Source organism: Mesitornis unicolor, unplaced genomic scaffold (genome assembly GCF_000695765.1).
Source record: "Mesitornis unicolor isolate BGI_N332 unplaced genomic scaffold, ASM69576v1 scaffold5641, whole genome shotgun sequence".
NCBI lineage: Eukaryota > Metazoa > Chordata > Aves > Mesitornithiformes > Mesitornithidae > Mesitornis > Mesitornis unicolor.
In genome coordinates, this window is record NW_010164497.1 from 45,194 (window position 1) to 67,225 (window position 22,032).

The 22,032-nt window shown below is 44.1% G+C and overlaps 1 protein-coding gene across 1 annotated transcript; it reads left to right on the forward strand.

The window, feature by feature from the left end:
* Positions 1–8,156: 8,156 nt before the first annotated feature.
* Positions 8,157–17,374, forward strand: PPM1E (protein phosphatase, Mg2+/Mn2+ dependent, 1E; the record flags this gene model as incomplete). The annotated part of the gene is made up of 6 exons (XM_010194335.1): positions 8,157–8,275; positions 12,696–12,895; positions 14,605–14,793; positions 15,497–15,640; positions 15,938–16,031; positions 16,305–17,374. Coding segments are annotated over 6 exons (1,816 nt in total), but the record flags the coding sequence as incomplete, so codon positions are not given.
* Positions 17,375–22,032: the final 4,658 nt, after the last annotated feature.

A 22,032-nucleotide genomic window follows, 5' to 3' on the forward strand; every position in this document is an offset into this window, starting at 1 on the left:
GCTTTCAGCTCCTGGAAGATTCATCTTGGGTTTTGAAGGGTTGTTCATGTTGTAGTAGATGACTTCTGTCATTTTAAAAGCAGCCTTTGATGCAGGTAGCATCAGCTCTGCAGAGATTGAAATATCAGTAACCTCAGCACTGCCGTATTGTGAGAATGAGTTAGAGAAATCATAGAATTAGGTTTCAGAGATAATATACAGACAATCTGTTCAGCCGAGTGGCTCTGTAGAAGCTGCTTTATGTAGTTTGGATTCTTCACAGTTCACCTCTTCAGCGTCAATTGTATTTTAGTGACAGTCATTAAATTGCAGATACTTATGAGTGGTTTGTGGTCAGCAACCATTTACTTTTAAAATATACACTAGCCTCCATGACATTGTACCTCATCAAAGAGACAAAGGTGACCTTTTTTTCTTGTCTTGCTTACATTTCATTAGCCTTATGTACTGTCATGGGCACTCACCGCTCTGGAGAAAGGAAGTAGTGACTTGCTACGAAGCAGAAAAAGGATTAGAGATCCATTTTCTAATCCATGTGTTGAAGACAGTATGTTAAAAGTTAAGGGTTTCCCTTAATGACCTGTATTGCCAGATGAAATTCTGGTAGCATCATTCCAAGAAGTTGATTTAAAAAACCTGGTTTGTAAGGGAGCAAGGCTTTTGCGCTCACTCTGTCTGCCCATCGGGTTCCTCCCACCGATGAGCTTGACCTTGCAGGCCAATTTCAACCAAATTCAGATGTGTTGAAGCCTGAAAGGTAACTGAATACCCATCGATTTTCTGAAAACTGGCGCAGGGTGGGTGAGAATGGCCGTGCCCAAGGTAAGGGTAGGGAGGGCTGAGCCCTGGTGGAAAACTGTAAAAAAACCCCTGTAAAACTGGCGGTGATGTGGGGCTGTGGGGGAACCAGCCCTGCTGGAGAGGGCAGGCAAGGGGCAGAGCGTGCACCACATCTGCAGGGCGCCTGGGCTTGCTTTAGCTGCTGCTGGTGGCATCGCATCTCTTACCTGGCCTTTATTTAGCTTTAGTGAGAAAGGCATTCACAGAAGCGTGCTAGAGAGCCAGTGTTGGACGTGTTCTGAAACACGTCGGTGCGAGAGAGGTTGAGCGCGTGTGTGAGCAGAGCTGGAGGGGGCCTGATCTGAGGCTTGGCATCCACTGACAGATCCCGGCCCAGCTGCCTCTGGACCTGAGGGGCTGGATTTGGGCTGCACCGCCTGCAGTGCTCCGACGGGAGACACGAGGTGGGGTGTCCCTCTGCAGCCAGGATCTCCCAAGTAGTCGGATAAGAGAATTTATAAACCACGCTCTTGCAATCACGCCTTCATGAACCATTTTTTTCTTCATTCATTTTTCAGCATCATGCCAGATTTTGCTCTCTGTCCTGAATTTTTTTTTTTAATTAGTGTGATGTGCCATCCAGCACAGCACTCTCTTTACTTCCTTATGTAGAATTTCCTATCAACCCCCCTGACGGATGAGTGCAGCACCTGAGCCCTTTTGTGGGACCAGCGCCAATGCGCTCTAATCGAGCTCAGTGGTTCTGCAAATGTTTCCCGTCTGATCACCAAGCATGATTTCCTGGAGGTTTCCATTCATACCTATTTCACACATCCTTTACTGGAGAGAGCATTTTGCTGACTCTTACTATCACATTGAAAATGAAGAAATGGAATATTTTTGATCTTGATTTGTGAACAAGTCACAACAGCGTCTTTGACTTGCAGTGGTTAACAGGTTATTTCTAAAGGCATTAAAAATTGTTGTTCTTTTGGTGTTTTTTTAAGGTGATTATTTTAAAACTGAAGTACTTTTACCTATCTTAGTCATAGCTGTCAAATATGAGCTTCCTATAAGGTTTTAGTCTATTTATGAGATAGACTTTAAATGACTGCAACTAAGTTGAGAACTTGTATTATTCACCGTCAGCAAAAGTTTTTAGCCTAATAACTTGCAAAGGGAAATTATTGTTCCTAGAAAAGTAATTTTATTCTTATTCTCTATATTTACCTGTGGAGTCTTTAGGATGTTTCTGAGACCATAGCCTCCACAAATGCTTTGACGAGTAAGATACAGCTGCCTCAAAATAAATAGTGATAAATTGAAAGTCTGTACTGAAAGTCTAATTGGTGTGCTGGAGCTTCTTAATCCAGCTGCTGAAGATGTTATCTAATGAGCAGTGCATCTGTGTATTTTGATTTTAATATCCAGTTAAGACAGACCTAACAGCAGGAAAATAACTATAGGAACTTGATCATACTCTATGGCAATAAGCACAATGCAAAGGGTTGAATATTCGGTAAAAAAGAGATACCACTGCAGTGTCAGTATAGAATACGGGCATGGTAAACACATCAGAAGGTGTATTTTAGCCATGGTTGTGTATTAAATTTCTGTTGCTTACAACTGTCAGCACAAGGACAGCATCATTTTGAATGTGACCAGGCAGCTGTCGCTGTGAAGCCTATAGATAGCAGCTTCCTTGTGTAGCCCATTTTCAGCTCCTTCAAACAGATTTATCAAGCATCTTCACCGTCTCAACGCTGCCAGCTCAAATGACTTCTCAAGGAGCTTTGGTTACACAATCTTTTAAGAGGTGCGTTATTTTTTCTGTTTGTTTCTGTGTGTGTGTGTGTTTGCTGGTTGGTTTTTTTTAGCAACTCGCTGCAGCAGCTAAAATCTAGTGCAGGGTTTCACCATGTGTTAGGAAAAAACCACACTCCACTTGTCCGCCGTGACCAGGCTTTAAATAAGCATCCAAACTTTCGCCAGCTGTGCTAAGCCACGGAGCAGCACAGGTCAGAGCGGAGCGGGGAGAGGAGAACCTGCAGAGACAGGAGCTGGAAATAGCATTCGCTTGGCATAATTAGGAGATACATCCCTAATCAGTGTGGGGCCTAAGGGCTGCCTAACAGAATATTCCTCTCCGAGTCCTGCCTGACTTAGGGGAGCAAGGAGACGAACAGGAGCCCCTCAGCCCCCGTCTCTCTGGACGGCCACTGGAACAGGAGGCGGCTGAAGGGCGGTTTGGGTAAACAGCCAAAGGATCTTCCCACAGCATCTCTCTGCTGCAGTTCACAGCATGGGAACTTTCAATAATAACCACTTTAGTGCTTCCAGGCTGTATCAGAAGCTCCATCTGGAAGGAGTCTCATGAGACTTTGGAGTGTTTTGAAAATACAGGCTGGGGACAAATGAGGTTTTTCCTAAATTGAATCTTGCAAAACTTGCTTTCTGACAAGAACTTGCAACCGGCCACATTAACACAGGAGTGTTTACCAAACCGCATCCCTGGTGTGATGTCCTTTGGAAAGGGTGCAGTTAACTTGTCATCCCGACAAAGTCTTTTACTTACACAGTAAATTATAGGCCTTATGGGAATGTGCTGTACTTGGTTCTTTTCAGGTCTTGGATTGCTGTGTGAAACTCTGTACCATGCTTTATACTGTTTGCCTCTGGATTTGTTTTGTGTTTCAGCAGACTGAATAGCATTTCTATTTAAATCACGTTTCATACTAACTAAAACAATTGCTGTTCCGTAGTGTCAGGGGATTCCTGAGGTAACAGGAACGCTGTGTGTTTTGTGATTCAAAGACCATTTTGGCCTTTGAAAGGCACCAGTACCTTTTGGTCCATTTTTCCTGCTTGCTTTGTGTTGGCGATGCCCCACTGGTTACACCAGGCCATGACGGCATGAAGTATTTCCAGCGCTGGTGGCAATCGATGGTGTGTTTTGGCCAGGGGTAGTAATGCGCCTGTGGCATTGTTTTCCCATCAGCAGTGCTAATGCTTCAGGAACACCAACATTACCGAGAACTTGATGCCTTCCGTTCATGGATTCCCCCTTTTGAGATGCATCAACTTTTCTAAAACTGTGTTGATTTCCTACAGTTATTTGTGACCCTGAGTTAGCATCAGATACACCTGTCTGTCTAGAGCTCCTTTGCCCGTGTATTCCACTTGGCACTTCTGGCAGCAGCTGAGAACAGAAAATGCAGAGCAAGAAAATAGTATGAGAGCTCCCTAACTCTTTTCTAGGTTGAAAATATCTCATGCTATCATCTTGCGTTTTTTTTCCCTTCAGTTGTGCTCTTACCTAGAAATCTCGGAGTATTTTGCGAACGCTGAATTAAGATTTCTGCAGCCCTCCTCCTCTCTCCCCAAGGGACTGACATTACTATCCCGTGTTTGCAGATGAGGAATGGAAGGTCTGAGTGGTGAAGTGACTCGTCCAACGTCAGCTGCTGAATTAGTGGCATGGCTATGAATAGACATAGGCATTCTGGCTCTCAGCTCTCTGTTAAACAAGATCGTGCCCTCCCGGTTTCAATTTGTCATAATGTAATGACTAATAACATTTGAGCATTTAGAATGTGGCAGAAGGATTTATTTTCAGCCAGCCAACAGGTAACCCTTAGTTACGCCAGCAGCAGGACGCAGTGCACCTCCCACGTCCCCACGGATCCTGTCTGCTACTTCCTTTCGTGTAAAAGGTGAGGATGGGTGAGGACCATCGGTGTGGCCAAGTCTGAGCATTCGAGTGTGGGGCTTTGCTGTTTTGTGGGATGCTGTAGGGTCACACCTGAATGTTCACTTTTGTGATAAAACCAAGGATCCTACACCTGGTTCTTCATTTGTCTTGGTGTAACAGTAATGAGGTATCCTGATAGTGCTTTGACTTCAGGATCTAATAGATTTTAAAAGAAGTAAAACTCGAGTGCAGTCTTCTATTCCTTGAAGGGGAGAAGTAGTTCAACTGAAGTCCTCTCAGGAGCCAAGTAAGAGAAGTAAATTTTGAGTTGTGCTAATCAGGAAGAGGAAGTCATCTGGCTGCTGCTGGTCACTTCCCTGCTTACATGGCGTAGTCCTGTAATGGCTCTGTAAGAAGCTTTGTGATGAACAAATGTCAAGGGCAATTAATTCTTGGGCAGGCAGCTGTTATTATTAGTACAAAGAGTGGCTGACATAGAAGGAAAGCCTTCAGCTGATTTATTTTCTCTACCTTTTCCATCAAAATTGATAAGTCATTGAAACCCCAATGGTGGAGTTTCATGCAATGAGAATTTTAAATTTGCCGTCTCTTTTTTTAGTAGGAGACCTGATATTAGATTTAGAGTGCAGAGGAATAGCTTAGAGAAAATGTTTGGAAAGTCTTCACCGCTTTAATGCTATCAGGAAGGAGCAGAGTTGTGCGTTAAGCTGGTAACATAATAATACGTGGGCTGAGTTAAGCCCACTTCAGACTGTTTTTCTCAAACTTAATAGATGGAAACAGCCCACTTTTAGGCTTGATTTATTACCTTAGCAGAGTTATTCCAGGATTGCTGCAATGCAACTGTGGGTGTTCCAAACACACCCACGCTGCCAGAGAATCAGGAAGGATGTACTTAAAATCCTCTAATTTAATAACATCTTTAGCGCCTTTTTGTGTAGGTTTAGTATTGTAATGGAAATGCACTCTTTGGCTAGATAAAGAGCTCCTGTGTGAAACTGCTAACATGGGCTGTGGGGACATGTAAATGCCATTTGGAGCTGATTGGGGAAATGCTCTGACCAGCTGTAAGTGCACCTTTCAATTTTGTAATTGTCACTCCAGTTAAAATAGTATCTAAAATTTCAGATATGAATGTTCATGACTGGGTCTTCAGACCCAGCTGCCGCTCAGAGCAGAGATTCCTCATGGGAACTCCTCAGGGGTACTTTTCCTCTGCTGTTAGGTCCTGATTCTCTATTTTAGCATCAGTTGTTGCCTCAGTTCTTAACCAGGTGCCCTCTTTGCCCATCAGTGGATGTTCCTCAGGAGCCGTTTAAAAGCGGCACAGACCAAGTTTGGTGTCCCTACAAAGTTTCAGTACTGGTACGCCTTGAACTGGGAAACAAGCCGTGGTTCCTGCAAGTGCTAACACAGCCCCTACTTTGGCGTGAAGTGAGCTGTGTCTGCCTTGTGTTTGCAAATGCTTTCATTGTGGATTCTTCTGCCGTGCGTTATTTAGGCTGAACCTTAATCTCTGCATTTTTTCGGATTGCTGTTCTCACAGTGTTGCCGACTGCTGGCACGATTATTCTATCCCAAACATTGCAACCTCTGACTTTTGTTGTAACATGGAAATTGCATGTAACATGAACAGTAACCCGTATCGCTGCTACTGGAGCTAATAATAGGAATGAAAAACCTGCTCTTGGTGAGCTAAATAAAGGCGGGCAGGACTAGACAGAAAATGAGCTTCTACACGCACCAGAAGCAGAGGAGGTCCCAGTTTGTTTTTCTCTTGTGATCGCTCTTTCTACCGGGCGTTGCTGTCTGTAAATAGGATCAGAGTTCCTGTGTTGTGCTGGGAAGAGCCAGCCCTACGACAGCTGATTTCCCCCAGCAGTCGAGCTTCATTAGCGCACGTTGCTGAGCCTTGGAGGTGCTGCGTGAGCTGAATGCTCGGCGGCTGATTCTGGGAAATACTCTGACTGATGGTGCAGCAGCACGGTGCGAGTGGCTTCCTGCGTAACTTCAAGGGTCAGAGCTTGTCTCATGGCAATGTATCACTTGGAAAAAGCTATTTATTGCTAATCTTACACTGAAATCATTTATAGATGTGTTGAATAGTGAATAATGAGGGTTGGAGGACTTACTTTGTGTACATTCTCTAAATCTGTTACATAATCTTGCTGTTTTGTAGCAGCATTTGGTAGCAAGAATCTGGAAAACTTTATTGCAAAATGGCTTTTCAGAAAAACCCAAGAGCAGCAAATCTGTTGTTTGGTTGGTTTTTTTCTGGAATTCAGATTTCACTGCTGAAGCTCTGGCATGTGGGACCAGTTTAGGATGGCAGTTGGCTTTCCTGGGCAGTGAACCAAATGTGAATGCAAGCGACGGTCTCCATGTGCTTCTCAGGCTCCAGAATGAAGTCTGATGAGTCCCATTTCACGTGTCCAAGTGTTTCTGCTCTGGATCTGGTTGGGCTGAAGCTTCTAGGCTAACACCTCCCCCTCCAGCCGTGCTAAAAGCACACGAACACACTCACCGGGCTTAAGCAGAGGAAATAGGTTAAGTACGTGTGCTCATTGCCCGTGGACTGGCTGATGCAGAATTGTGTTGTTGATGGACAGTTTCTGAGACTGAACTTTGCTCGTATGCCTCTGTGCAGTCCTGCAATGGGGGACGTGTCTAACGGAGGGCGTTGTAACCCCGCGTGATGACTACGGAAGCTCAAAGTTTCAGACTGTGTCAGCAAGAGGCACCTGGAAGAGTTAAGGCAGACCAATGGGAAATACAAAGTTATGCATAAATTCTCTCTTGAATGAGAGAATGTACATTAAAGTGGCCTTGGTTTGCGATAGATTAATTCACCTTGGGAGGTATCAGACTTAATTAAGCTACAGTGAGTTAAAGCCACTTTACTCCTGATAGAGATCATTCATAAGGAAGCTTTTTAACCTTATGCACACCAACTTCGTACCTCCTATTGGTTTGCCTTAACTTTCAGTGTCCTTTGGTGAGGTTTTGGACACTTTGAGATCTGAGGACTTCTCTTATCCCTTGGAATCCTGACTCCAATTCTTAGGATAAACTGGACAGAACGGGCTGAACAACGCTATTGTGCATTGTACAAAAAATGTGCGCTAAGCAAAGGTTGCATGACAGATGCTGTAGGAGGGTTCAAGTCTAGATTTGAAAATCATTAAGGTAGAGGTCATGAAATGGAGCATTAAAACTTAAGAACCAGGCAAGGCTGAAGATAAAAGTGTACAATGCACGTGTAGAAAATGTGCGCTAAGCAAGGGTTGCATGACGGAGGCTGTAGGAGGGTTCAAGTCTAGATTTGAACATCATTAAGGTAGAGGTTACGAAATGGAGCATTAAAACTTAAGAACCAGGCAATGTAAGAGTGAACCTGGACTCCTAAAATCCATACGGTGAGTGTGAGGTCTTGCTGCAGGGTTGTGGTGCTGTCTACCTAAGAAAAATCAGAAGTTTTACAAATCTTGGTTCAAATTCCTGTGCAAAGAAAAATTGGAAGTTTTACAAATCTTGGTTCAAATTCCTGTTTGTTTCTAGAGAAGTATTGCTATGTATTTCCCTGATTGCAAGTTACTTTGCTGAATCAGATGAAATGTATTTCTGTGGGTTTCTTTAGATGCATGTGTTTTTTTTTCTTTTCCAGTAACTGCCCTTCATTTTTGGCTGCTGCTTTAGCAAGAGCAACTTCAGATGAAGTCCTTCAGAGCGATCTTTCAGCACACTACTTACCAAAGCATGTGGACAACGCAGATGGGATCATACGTAAGTACATCTGCACGTGATAACGTATGGTTTTACATGGTGTGGATCTTTCATTTGCACCATATACTGGAACACTTCGCAGGTAACTCGCAGATTTTTAAAGCCAGGATTGAGTTCAGTGATCCAATGAGTCTGACCACATGAATAGTACTAGGCTTCCCTCAAATTAATTCCTTCTACCAGCTAGATGAACCAAGTTGGACTGGATTTCCTGTAAAGGAATAGCCCATTCTGATGTAGAAAGATTAATGGAGAATTCACCACCACTCCTGATAGAGCGAGCAGCTCATTTCTTAGTCAGAGCTTTCTCATCTTTGAATCTTGTGTAGTTTCAACTTTCACTATTGAAACCTTTCTCTATTTTTAAATGTCTTTCTGTGGTTGTACTTGTTCTTTATAAACTTTTTGCTCCTCAAGACCAGGTGGAAATCACTCCTTTCTTTTAAGTGCATTTTCAAAAGACTGTATCTGGTGGCCCTGAATTTCTTTAGAAGCACTTTACGTGGTCCTGCTGTTTGCTGGCAAGTGCCAGTTGTCCTCCTTCGTCCTTAGAGCAAAGTCAGATATATATGGGAAGAAATAGTTTAATTCTGAAGCATTTCAGTCAGTACAGTTTTTACTATGGCTTTTAATTTTTCTTACAACTTTAGCAAAGGGCAGTATAAAGATATTTCATGCTTTAAAGTAAAATTTCCTTTTCTCCATTTATCTGTGTTAGCTAACAAGATTTTTGCTGCATCCAGCTCAAAACCATGCACCCAAACTAGTTTCAGGATTCTGCTGACCTGAATAGCCTTGAAAAACTTTCTGGGGTGCTCATTCCAATGAGAAATAATGTTTCTCAAGGGAATTCTGTCCTTTCATCTTGAAAATACAGTCACCAAGCCACTTTGTCCATTTGGGCATAAGTAGGAGATATAAACCTCTCTCTTCAAAAAGGAAGATTCTGGTGCATTTCACAGAGGCTTTCGGAAACCTGAGAAACAGAACAACATGCTCTGGGTTCCCTTTCTGTAGGTATTGCTGCCTCCTCCTGCTGAGCAGGTAAATGGAATAGATTTGTCATTGTTCTGGCTGAGCAGCCTTCATTAATTTCAAATTGAGATCTCTCAGACTTGCATAAATATTTGACAGTCTCCAAGGAAATGTTGACTAAGCCTCCACACAGAATAGCTAAAGAGTTCAACAAGAAAAAAGGGAAAAAGAAAAAATCACCACAAATCCCTCACACCTACAGAAATTGCCATTTAAATATATCTAGATTGATATGTGTACGGGCTATAGCAGGCACTAAAAATATGCCTCCAGATGCAGTATGTTGAGGTGAGTTGTCATAATGAAAGCACTGAAAATAAAATACACCTTTACAGAGGCAATGTAAAATGTTAAAATATGGAGATAAAGGGGGAGAGGAAGAAAGAGAACGTCTTCTGGACCACAGTAAAGCAATGATTTCATATGAATACTGCAATTTCAAGTAATATACCAAAAATTCTGATTTTTGAAACAGAGCATAGCTCGAGCGATGCAAGGTTTGGCTAAGAAACCCATGACAGAACTGGGGGGATTCATGCAGGACTGAAGATTTCATTGCAAAAGGCCCGTGACTCCGTTCTAGCTCACTTCCTAGGTAGGGGTCCTTTGAGAAACCCAGGACAGGTCCTGGGAAGAGAGCTGTGACTCACGGGTGCCGTGACCAGACCATACAGGGGACTTTCATGCTTTGAAAGAAACCAAAGGGAACTGCAGCAGGTGATGAAAATGGGATTTCTACATCTTGTGGTTTTGTGCTCAGAGTTCGCTGTTTATCCTAATGATGCTTGGACTGCTGCAGAACGTGAAACCTATCTGAATTTAGCTGGCTGGTTTTGATATCCAGTTCTATGTCAGTTTTTTATGAACCCAAAAAGATTTTTCACTCTGTGTGATACAAGGAGACGTTTACCTGATTTGATTTTTGCTATTAGAAAAAAATAATTCTAGATTTCCTTAGTGACACATTTCTGAGTAGTGCAACATGACGAATCATATTGCATGCTTAGGACTGGTAAAACCAGTTGGTAGACTGGTGGAAAGGAAATTAGAAGCTTCGTGGAAGAAGAATGCTAATCTTGAAAGACAGACATCTGCTTTGGGCCCACAAATGTAGGAATGTAAGAATCTGGACCTGACATCGTCAGGGTGACCACATGTCTTTGGATATCAAGAACAGAATCTAAGAGTCATAGGCCATGACTGATTCTTCTCTTTCAGTTAAACTGGAGAGGAGTGAGAGAGCTTCCATGAGGATGGAAAAGCATTTGATTTCCTTTTTGCAAGGTCAAGGTTAAGAATGTTTAGTTTCCCTTTTTGTAGAGGAAGACTGCATTACGTGCTGGAGGTATCTAAAATACCCAGCAGAGTTCACAAAGCACATCACAAAGTCCCATTACCCAGTCTTTCCAGGTGCTAGGAGATGGAGTTGCTATAGCCAAGACACAGAGAGGTCACTGACTAGTCAGAAACTGGAGTTCTTGGATTAAGGAAAACCTTGATCAGTGGCATGGTAACTTATCTACAAACCTGGCTACTGATCCCTCTTGTCACACTGCCCACTATTTCAAGAAATATCTTAAACGTAGGTACTAAAAAGCAAAATCTGATCACTAGTATTCACTCTACCCTGATTTTGTCGGTCGTCTTTGGGAACAGTAATGCCTGAGCTGGATTTCCCACTAGCTGTACAGTCAAGCACAACTTCCAGTGCTGAGGATTTTGAGCAGCGGGAGGGAAATGACATTCTCCATGACACAACCTCAATGACAGCTGAGTCAGCCGTGGCTCAGCGCTGCAGCATTAACAATTGATGAGTAATTTACAGCTGTGAGGGGGTGGTTTGACTGTTGGGGGCCTTTCTCCTGTTTTAACCTCAAGAGCAATTATTGATGATGCTGACACTACGCATCCTCCCTGCTGGGGAAGGGCGTTTGGTACCTCAGCACCAAATGGGTTTGCTCCCTTCCTCCTTCAGAGCAATGCTCTGAACCCTAACAGCTGCGTGACATTGCAATGTACACCGTCATGATGTACCTTCATACGTGCCCACTGGAAAGAACGGCAGAGGAAGTCTGTGGGGTTCACTTTTGCAAAATGTGATTTGGGCATGGCAGGCTGTAGGTACATTCCCCAGCAAAGAGATTTCTGGCAGCTCCAGCGAGAGCAGTGGAAGTGTTGTGGGAACTGGTACCCGCTGCTACGGCAGTGGTGGGATGACCCAATCATTTGATTGCCACCACTTGTTTTTAAAGCTGCGTGAAGAAGCTAAGGCTCCTTTTGATTATGGATATAGCTTATTTCCAGCTTAATGGCTGCTCTTGCACATCAAACTTGAAACAACTCATAATCAGCAGCACTGGGAATATATCTGGCTCCTGAGGATCCTGCCCCCCAATCACTGTAGCCTGCCTCTTGTGTAGACCTAGTACAGCAATTACTAAATGCTGCTTTTAGGTTCTTCACAGAATTTCTGTGAACTGAGAGATGCTGCAGCTCTCCCCTCTGCTCCCTGTATTTGAGCCATTCCTCCCCCAGGAATGATTGACACCCATACACTGCTGCTGTTGAGCTTTGGTGAATGATCATGAACAAAGATTTTGATGTGCTCAGCTCTGATGCTTACTTCCTGTTTTCCTCCCCTGAATTTCAGAACAATTGTCAAGTGCCCGAGTCTTCACATTTTAAAATGACTGTTTTTCAGGAGTGACAGTTCAGCATTTTCTTAAATTTAAAACCCTTATGGTGTCCTCATTTGCTCATGCAGATTTCTTTGACACATCATCAAGTCAGGAATCTGGAAATAATGTTCTAAAACTAAGGAGGAACCTGAATGTGTACACTACTGAATGTGTACACTGCCAGAACATCTTAAAGTAATGCTATTCATTTCTGTGGGTTATTTGCCACTGTGTTGCCTCAGTTCTGCAGTGAAGTGTTGTTTGGAATAGATAGTTTGGTCTAAAACCGATGCGTCACTGTAATGGATTGTGGTTTTTGTATGTGATGCCAAACGCCGTGACAAAGTCCCTGTGAGAGCCGCCGTGACACAGCCACACACCCTGTCCAGAGCGGCACAGGGGATCGGATGCTGAGGGAAACGCACTCGCTTTTCATTTTTCCTGATGCTGCAAATGAGTTCCCCAAAGGCACGGGGGAATCTTTAAGTTAAAAAGATAAACAAACAATGAGCTGCTCACTGATGAATGCTGATCATGGTGAGTTTGGCTTCCTCTTTTTATGCATCAGAGCCCAGAATTTCCCTGCTGACATCCACTTCAACTGCTTGGCTAAAATGGATTTGTTTCATCTTTGTAATTTAAGCAAGAAAAAACTTCACTTAATAACACTCTTAGCCTTTCATTTGTGGTTTTTTTGCCTTCCCCAGAGATCGAGACAGTGAAGCTAGCACGCTTAGTTTTCAGCAAACTGCATGAGATCTGCAGCAACTGGGTGAAAGACTTCCCTCTCCAGCCGAAGCCCCACCGCTACTACGAGACGTCCATCCATGCCATCAAGAATATGCGCAGGAAGATGGAGGACAAGCACGTCTGCATCCCAGACTTCAACATGCTCTTCAACCTTGAGGTAAAAAGAGATCACAGAGAAGACAAATGCAGATGCTGAATGCAGTTTCCATTCTTAGGGAGACCAGGCAGACTTCTACTGTGAAAATGAAAGCCATACCTGGGAGGGACCTGAATGTTAAGAGGCAAATGTGGTCTTAAGTTAGTTCAGTTGATGTTCTGTGACCACAGTGGCAGTGCGACACACAGTTTCTTCATAGGTTATATAGAATAAAAGAGCAATTTTCACAGCCTTCTGGTGAAATGTCCTCTGACTAAACAAAGTCTGTGTCTGGCTCATCCTGATGTAGCCACTCATGTGGTGGCTGAAGGACCGACCTGCCATCGCGCAGAAAGCAGCCCTACTTTTTGAGAAGCAGCCGATGCACTGTGGTACTGGGTGATGAGCCAAGACAGGAGTGTCTCTCTGGCTGAAGGTGCCCAGGTGTAGCAGAGGATTGCCAGTGGAAATGGGGAAGTGGTTCAGCCCACAGGTCCTCTCTGATGCTAATGGTCTACAGGGGTGGGTCTGTACTGCTTTTCAGCCCTTTCTTTCGGGAGGAAGAAGCCAAATGAAAGAATAAGCAAAGAAAGTAAAAAGTAAAATAACAAACACAAAATGTACAGGAGAATGGGGTGCAGTCTGGACAAGAATCTAGCAACATGAGTGGTTTGGTAGAACAGGGGCCAGAATTCCCTCCATTAATTTCTTTGTGGCCATTGGTCAAGCACTCGTGCTTGCTTTCCTTCAGATATAAAACTGGACACCGAGGAACAGCAAATAGAGGAAAGCAGCAAGAATCTTACCTGTAGGATCAGATTGCTGCATAATTGATTCTTTATTACATCCTGTCACTTTAATAACCACCTTCTGCCCCATCCACATTCTTCCCTTTAAATGATACTAATGCAAACAGAGGCAGGTGTTTCCTTTGCCTGTCAATTGTCAGCTTTCCTATTCCAATTTGTGCTGGAGCCCGTTACTTAAAAATTACAATGTACAAATATTCTAGTCATTGAGCTGGCTGTCACGGTTGAATCGGCAGTGGGTTGGTGTGTTCTGTGTCTGAACAGGCACCAGAGTTGATGTCTCTGGGTACAGCACTGGTTCTCTGTTTGAACAGAAAACTGGCTTGAAGATGAGTGCTTTTACTGTATTTGATCTGTGAATATAATCACAATTATCTGATGAGAGAGTGCATACAGATTTTCTAAAAAACAGAAATCTAAGGTGACATGGATTACTTTAAAAAAAAGAAGAATGGAAGCAGAGGCTGGCTGGCTTCACGTTTTAACTGTACTGGCATTTTATCCCTGGCGGATTCCAGTCTTGATGCAGATTTCATGCAAACTGTATTGGATGTTCCTCTCTCTCTGGTGTTTGCAGTCACAAACACTCCTGCACAATTTGATGAGAATGGCACTTTCTGTTTGAGCTGAGTGACTGAATTGTAACAAATGGGACATGAGGAGCACTGAGAGCTACACGGGTGATTCTTGCAGGACATCTCTTGCAGTTTGCAGGTAGAATCCATCAGCACTAAGGTGGAGTTTTCCATTAAGACAAGTGAAGATGGTCCAAGTTGTTTGTTTTTCCAGTGCAGACTCTGCCTTTAAGTGCAATGTAATGAGGACACCACAAATTTCAAGTTCAAAAGTTTTAAGACAATTCAATTAGCCGCTTGCATTGCTTTCTCCTGAGTTGTTTTCTCAATGTGTTTCCACTGACAGGACCAAGAAGAGCAAGCTTATTTTGCGGTGTTTGATGGCCATGGCGGAGTGGATGCTGCCATCTACGCCTCTATCCATCTCCACGTGAACATGGTCCATCAGGAGATGTTCCAGCGTGACCCAGCAGAGGCCCTGTGCCGAGCTTTCCGGGTGACCGATGAGCGCTTTGTCCAGAAGGCAGCCAGAGAGGTGACTGAGTTACCCAGGCTCGACTCCAAAAGTGTTAATCTACAAATTCTGTCTTTGTCAGCAGGGGTGCTCCACGCGCTGGGGGTCAGCACAGAGCTGTCCCTGCAATGTCCCATAGAGCTGCTTCACCTTCCTCCGCTTCACACAGCATCCAGTTCATTTAGGAGGATACTGCTGCTATTCTTATGCTTGCATGCTAACTAGGTTCAGCCCTTGGGGTGGGCTTGGTTTTTTTTCCTCATCTCTACAACATACATTTTTCTTAGCTCTAGAAAGTAAGAATAAATGTGTAACTGACTCCTAGGCCTCCTAAACTTATGCAAAGGCTGAGCTAAGTGCAGGGAACTCAAGGTGGTTACAAATAAACCTCCCTCTGAGATCATTAACATGCATGAATTTCTATCAACAGATAAGAAACAGGCACAGAAGTAGACTAAAGCAGCAGCTCTGCACATCACAGGCAGAGCCCAGCAGGGGAAGTCACAGGGCAAAATCGATCACTTGCATTCAGCCAAGCCGGCTCTGAGGGGCTGTTACTGAACAGTCGTAGCAGTAAGGAAAGCAGTGCCCATTTCTCCTCAGGAGCAGGCTGCCTGTCAGAGTATCAACATGTTCTGTCCTCAAGCTAAGCAGGAAAATGCTTTGAAATGGTTCTTATTGGCTTATTTAAAACTGGGGGCATTTTTTTTTTCACCCTATACAGAGTCTGCGTTGTGGAACCACCGGGGTGGTGACCTTCATCCGAGGAAACATGCTGCATGTGGCGTGGCTGGGGGACTCCCAGGTTATGCTCGTGAGGAGGGGCCAAGCTGTGGAACTGATGAAACCCCACAAACCAGATCGAGAGGTGAGAACGGCCCCTTCTGAACACAGCCGGGCAATGCGTGCCACAACCTGACAGGTGCCAGCTTTATGTGGGATGCTGGGACACCGAGTGTTGCCTTCCCAGTGTCTCTTGGAGCAGCAGCCTGTGTTCCGGTTATTCTGCTTTCTTTGAAAGCTGGTATGGATTTGTGTGCAAATCCTTTGTTCTCCTCTGGTGGGGCCTGCAGCCTCCACCGTGCTGTGTTTGTCAAAACACCAAATATTGATGGAAGCGTTCAGAGCGTGACAGCAGTAACTCTTGTGTTGCCTTGCTGTTTAGGATGAGAAGAAGCGCATCGAGGCGCTTGGTGGCTGTGTGGTCTGGTTTGGAGCCTGGAGGGTGAATGGGAGCCTGTCAGTCTCCAGAGCTATTGGTAAGAGTGGGCTTTAGGTCCTTTCTCAGGCTTGCCTTTCCTTTTAATTAAAACTTTAATTTTTCTAGAGGTCAAAATTTGAAATACAGCTGAAGATAGACCTGTGAGCGATGACCTCTATTCTTTTCCTCTACAGTTTGAGGGAATAAATTCCAAATAATTGCTTTAAGTTGGGGTAAGAGTCATTGGCTCCACGCTGTGTTAATAAAGGGCTTCCAGATGCTGTGGCTGCAAACCCACGGTCTCGTATATCTGTGTGTTGGTTTTCCACAGGGGACGCTGAACACAAGCCATATATCTGTGGGGATGCAGACTCTGCCTCCACTGTACTGGATGGCTCTGAAGACTACCTCATTTTAGCCTGCGATGGCTTCTATGACACCGTCAATCCCGATGAGGCAGTCAAAGTGGTGGCTGACCATCTAAAGGAGAATAACGGCGACAGCAGCATGGTAGCACATAAATTAGTGGCATCCGCTCGGGATGCCGGCTCCAGCGACAACATTACTGTCATCGTGGTATTTCTCAGGGACATGAACGCAGCCGTCGCTGTTAGCGAGGAGTCGGACTGGACAGAGAACTCTTTTCAAGGTGGGCAAGAAGACAACGGGGAAGACAAGGAAAACCATGGAGACTGCAAACGACCGTGGCCGCAGCACCAGTGCTCAGCACCTGCAGACCTGGGGTATGAAGGACGAGTGGATTCCTTCACCGACAGAACTAGCTTAAGCATAGGGTCCAGCGTTAACCTCTTTGATGATCAAGGCTATTTAGACCTGACAAAAACAGAAACTAGTACACCCATGAGTGCCAAATGGCTGCCACCAGTTGAAGCGTTTAGTCCCGGCATACCAAAGAGTGCGAATTTGATCAACGGCTTAACAGTGAAGAATGAATCACCAGAGCGCCCCACATCACTGATCTGTGGACAGAGCGATCCCAGGGAGTACAATGCTCCTCTTCATTTGGGTGCTGCAGGGCAGAGTATCTACAGGGTGAAGGGTTTATCCCCCATCTTCTTTGGGCTGGAAGATGAACTGTTCAAATCCTTGGCAAGACGAGCTGCGTTCTTTCACTTCCGGCTCTGTAACAGGAAGAGGCGACGAGGAGCCAGGCTCAAACCAAAGTTTCACACGCCGCTCTTGGCTCGTGAGCCTTCCCACGTGGAAGGATCAAGTCTGTCCTTACCCATCCGGGGCCGTGGTAGCACGAGGCTGTTGATAAGACGCTCCCCGTGGTGGGGGCTGGCTGGGCACGGCGCTTGCGGCGAGAGCGTGTTTTTGACGCGAAGACAAAGTCATTGTATACCAGATTCATACCTTCATCAATGCTGTAAAATGTAACTGTCTCCCTCGTGTTCCCCCCCGTCAGACCCCCCAAAATAGACATTCCCAAAATAAAACTGGCATCAGCAGAAAGTGAAAAAAAAAGGTGGGCATTTCAGAACTGTACTCCAGTCCCCTGCAAAGCTCAAACCATGTGTAAATAGATCTAGGAATTAACAAATGTAGTTGTTTCAGTCTCAATCAAATTTGTTGGTGGTGCCACCCTGAGCAATGCCACAGCCACCCGAGCACCCACACACCCGAGTATCCAGTCACATCCACCCGTGAAAGCCAAACGGCCAGCTCACGCCAACAGACGCGGGTAGGGAACGGTCTAAAAACACAGAAAGTGGAGCCCGCCTGAGGTACGCCTGTGGAGCAATACGTACAGAAAGGGTCTGGTTTGGAACTGCCAAATTTTTTTTGAGTGGGGGGGAAAGTTTCCATAGAAGTCAAGGCATGTGGGGTTTTTCTTGTGTTCTGCTTTCTGTTTATTTCAGGCGAGCATTAAGATGAATTAGAAAATGACATCCACTTTTGCAGGTAGACGACTAAAAGCCATACAGGGTTTTACCAGGTAACTTAGGAATGGACAAACTAAGCTCCTGCTGCTCTGTTCTCAGACTCTGATTGAGGTACAGACTCATAATTTACCTTTTTTTTTTTTCATGTAACATAAAATGTGGAATATGAAGAAAACTGTTTTTTGTAGTTTAAAAAAAAATTATTTCCTATGGCTAGAGGGGCAGTGTAGGGGATTTCGTATCTTTCTGGTGCTTTTAGTGGCATTTTTCTCGTTTGTCAGTTTAGGAAACTGTTCTCAATTAGTTTTAATCAAACATGATTGTGCTTAATGCTTTGAGCCAACCTCTTTCCACCGTAACTTCATCTCAGGTCTTAAAAGCAACCAACCTGTGGAGATGCTGAGTACAATACTACTGTCACTCAGCCAGTCCGATCAGAGAACGGCTCGTGAGAGATAACAAGCAATTAGGTGAGCTGTTCGGTTTCCATAATGATTCCTAGATGGCAAAGGCATAATTGAATATAAAGTTGCAGCACGAGGGATGGCAGGATGCTGTGTCCACAGGGAGCAGCACTGCTGCAAGCTGGTGTTTTCCAGCGTGCGCAGGGATGGATGCCGGGCAGGTGGAGCAATGCAAAGCAAACTGAAATGCCGTGGATGCCGATGAGCAGGAGCTGCGGAGAGGGAAAAATGTACTGATGAGCCAGAGCTCTGCTTTGGTTAAACCTGGGTTTGGAAAGGAAAGTGAGGTCAGGTGCCCTTGTTTTCATAAGCAGAGCAGTATTTCTCAACCTGGGAAACCACCAGTGCTCACCAGCTCTGCCCTGCTCTGAGGTGATGTTAAACCCTCAGGGGAGCGGTTAATCGGGACGTAAATAAGCAGACGATTCCTGCCAGCTCTGCTCAATACACATCCTGTTACTGTTCTTGGTTACAGCAAGACATCTGGAGGAGTATGAGTGAAGTAAGTCTTCACAGGCATTTACTGTACAATTCATATCATTTTAGCAGTAACAGTATTAGTATTTAGCTAGAATTTGCGAAGTATTTTAGTATTAAGTAGTTGGGAGATTATTCAACCCGATGAGATGGCAAGGTTTGCATTCTGCCAATTTCCGCTTCTCCTATCTTTGATGCACTATTTTAAAAGCAATCTGATGAAGAGCAAAAGGCTTTGCGAGTAACTGGGAGTTGGAGCGTGGCTTTAGATTCCTTTGATCTTTTTCTGACTTTTTTTTAATCTTATGGGATCATTGGCTCTTATCTGTCATCTTATTAAGCCTTAGCTGTTGTCAATGTTCTCTTTAGCTGCAGCATACGTTCCGAGTCAGATTTACTGAAGAAATTTGAGATACCATGAAACAGTAAAATATGCAACTCTGGGGCATCTCTGTGGTGCCTTTGTTTTAAATTATTCACAGTAATAACGACGCACTGAAAGTCCATCTTAGAGCTGACTGTCGTGCTTCGGAGAGAAAGGTGGTGTAAGTGCAATTCTTCGTGTGAGTAAACCGGAATGCGAAGCTGTTACGGATGATAAACTTCTTCCCAGTCTGCAGGAGCAGTTGAAGAGCACTGGGCTGCATGTGTGCTGGTTTGGGAAGGAGCCAGCTTTTTAGGTGTGGATTCATAACTAATGATAATTCTGCGACTCATACCATGTATCTTGCTAGAAGAAAAAACAAAAAAATCTACCATCGTAGTTCCAGTGTGGTCAAGTAAAGCCATTGTATAGATAGCAAGTGTTCATTTCTTCACTAAATGCATATTTATAGAGTAGATAGGAACCATTTGTAAGGTAAGTCCTTTAAAGTTCTATAATATTAAAAGTAGTGATTATTGGTCTGATATATGCTGCTCTTGATTCTACACACTAGACAAAAAAGCAGTGCTTTGTGAAATGCAGTGTTTTCTCTTAATGCCACTGGTGATAGGAAGTAGTTCTCTTCAGTTCAAAATCCTGTGCCCTTATTTGCTGCTTGCTCACGTAAGCAATAATCCCTCTCTACTGGTATCTAAGTGTTCTGTATCTTGTACTTTGATCGTCTATCTGGTGACAATGTAAAAATATTAGGCTAATATAAAGTATCTAATTGTATTTATTAACTGTTGATACTGAGATTCAGTCTGTGACCTGTGTTTTGTATTTTTATTGTGTATCTTAGTGCTGGTGAAATTTGTATAACAAATCTTTCCAATAAAGAGCTGAAGTATCCCTTTTCCGCGTTAACACAACCCGCATCAGTTTCAGTTGACGTGTTAACCGTGTGTGCAGAGCTAGGAGGTAGGTAGCAAAAACATTGATCTTCTTTGTTTTAACCGTGTTGGTTTTGAGACGCGAGCTCCAGGCGCTTTGGCTGAAGCCACTCAAAACTTGCTCATCCGCTCTTCACTGTGAGTACTGGCGGGATTCACGCAGTCCCCACACTGGAAGTTTCCTGTGTACACTTCTCGATGTGCAACTCTGAGGAATGTCTGTGTTGCAGAGAGCAGTATAGCACCAGACCAGGGAGCTGTTAACCCATTTCGATTTGCACTAAAGGTGGGTGGAAATGCATGTATATAACTCTTCTTTACCTAGAAGTGCCATCCATTGTCCTTGCAAGTTCACACCATCCAGTATTTGATTTAGATTGCACCGTAACGCTGAAGGACAATGTCAAAGCAGACTTTAAGTTACGCCACATTTATGGTGGTGCATCCTCACAGAAACTCCGCTCTGTTTTTGGAACACTGTGTGTCAGTGAGAAACATGTTGTCCTATGGGCAGATGATAAGATGAGGCATAACAATTCTGTTTTTATAGGCATGGCTGCTGCAGTTCAGGGCCACTATCTCCTCACTAAATCCTCCTGACCCTGGCAATGTTCTGTGGGAAAAATGAGAAAGATTGGTCTAAATTAGGGGCTGTTTGAGCACAATTCATTCACTCAGCACTAGTCACATAAACAAAGCAATCCAAGGGGATACTGCAGCTTTGTTCATGCCTGTAATTTAGGGCAATCTTTCTTTAATTCATAGCCTCTTTGCAACAGGAACAAAACTTTCTACCCTTGTATCATGTGCAATAAGTAATAATGAAGCATTAACAACCTCCGACTTAAATGTTTGTATCCTTTTCCAGTCCTCGCTGATCAGGCGACCGCACTATACTTGCCAGCATTAAAGCTAAAGGAAAAATAAACCCCACCGATGAGGGTCTAGTACAACGATTGTATGTCACAGTTGTGTTTCGTTAGGTTTTTTTTCCTCTCCTTCACTTTAGAGAACACCTTGGAGCAAGAACAGGGGACACCAGCTGTGGTCACTCCCAGTACTTCTGGCTCCTACAGGAGTACTTGTGTGACAGCCAGGCACGGTGGCCGCTGCTGCACTGGGTGCTCCTGTTGACCTTTCTGTATTATCTTGTTCATGAAGCTGACATGTTCTTTATGAAGTGAATAAATTAAAGCTAACCATTTAACGGTGTCGGCACTTTCAATTTGCAGTCCTGTTCTACAGTTCACATCTGAGTTAGGTTACAACCATGTATTAGTCATCCGTATTTTATTTATGAAAGCTGTTTATACAGAAAACCTGTTGAAGTTTTACCAATATCTTAATAAAACAGTAATTTAAACCACACTTCCAATAGTCTGTTTACTTCAGAGCTAACAAAGATAGCAACCAGCACTGGAATCAAGTGTCTTTACTGCAGTGAAAGCAGATTTTTGTGTAATGTGTAACAGAAAATAAGCCTGTTCAGCACTGACCCGTATGGTTACGCAGGGGCTGGTACAGCACAGGGTCAGTTAGAGGTAAATATGACTTTCAAGTCTCTTTCCCCACCTCTTGTTTAAAAAAAAACAGCTGTAGAAGTTCTTTGTAAGGTAAGCAAAGCATCCTTTCCTGTCCTTGCAGAGCATGGACACCAACTCCAAGACAGATCATGTGGCTAATCACGATCATTTCCTTCAGCTCAGGCCTCTTATTAAGACAGTAAAGCATCTGTGAGTGCTGAAGAGGCAGAGCTCTGTGATTACTGCTAATTGAGCTGTATAATCATCAACCTGCAGCCCCGTACAACAGTAAAGGCTCACAATGCCCGATGCTGGTGTGCAGCTCCTCGCAGGCCACCTTCAGTGCTCAGCAGTTGCAGGAGCCATGCAGG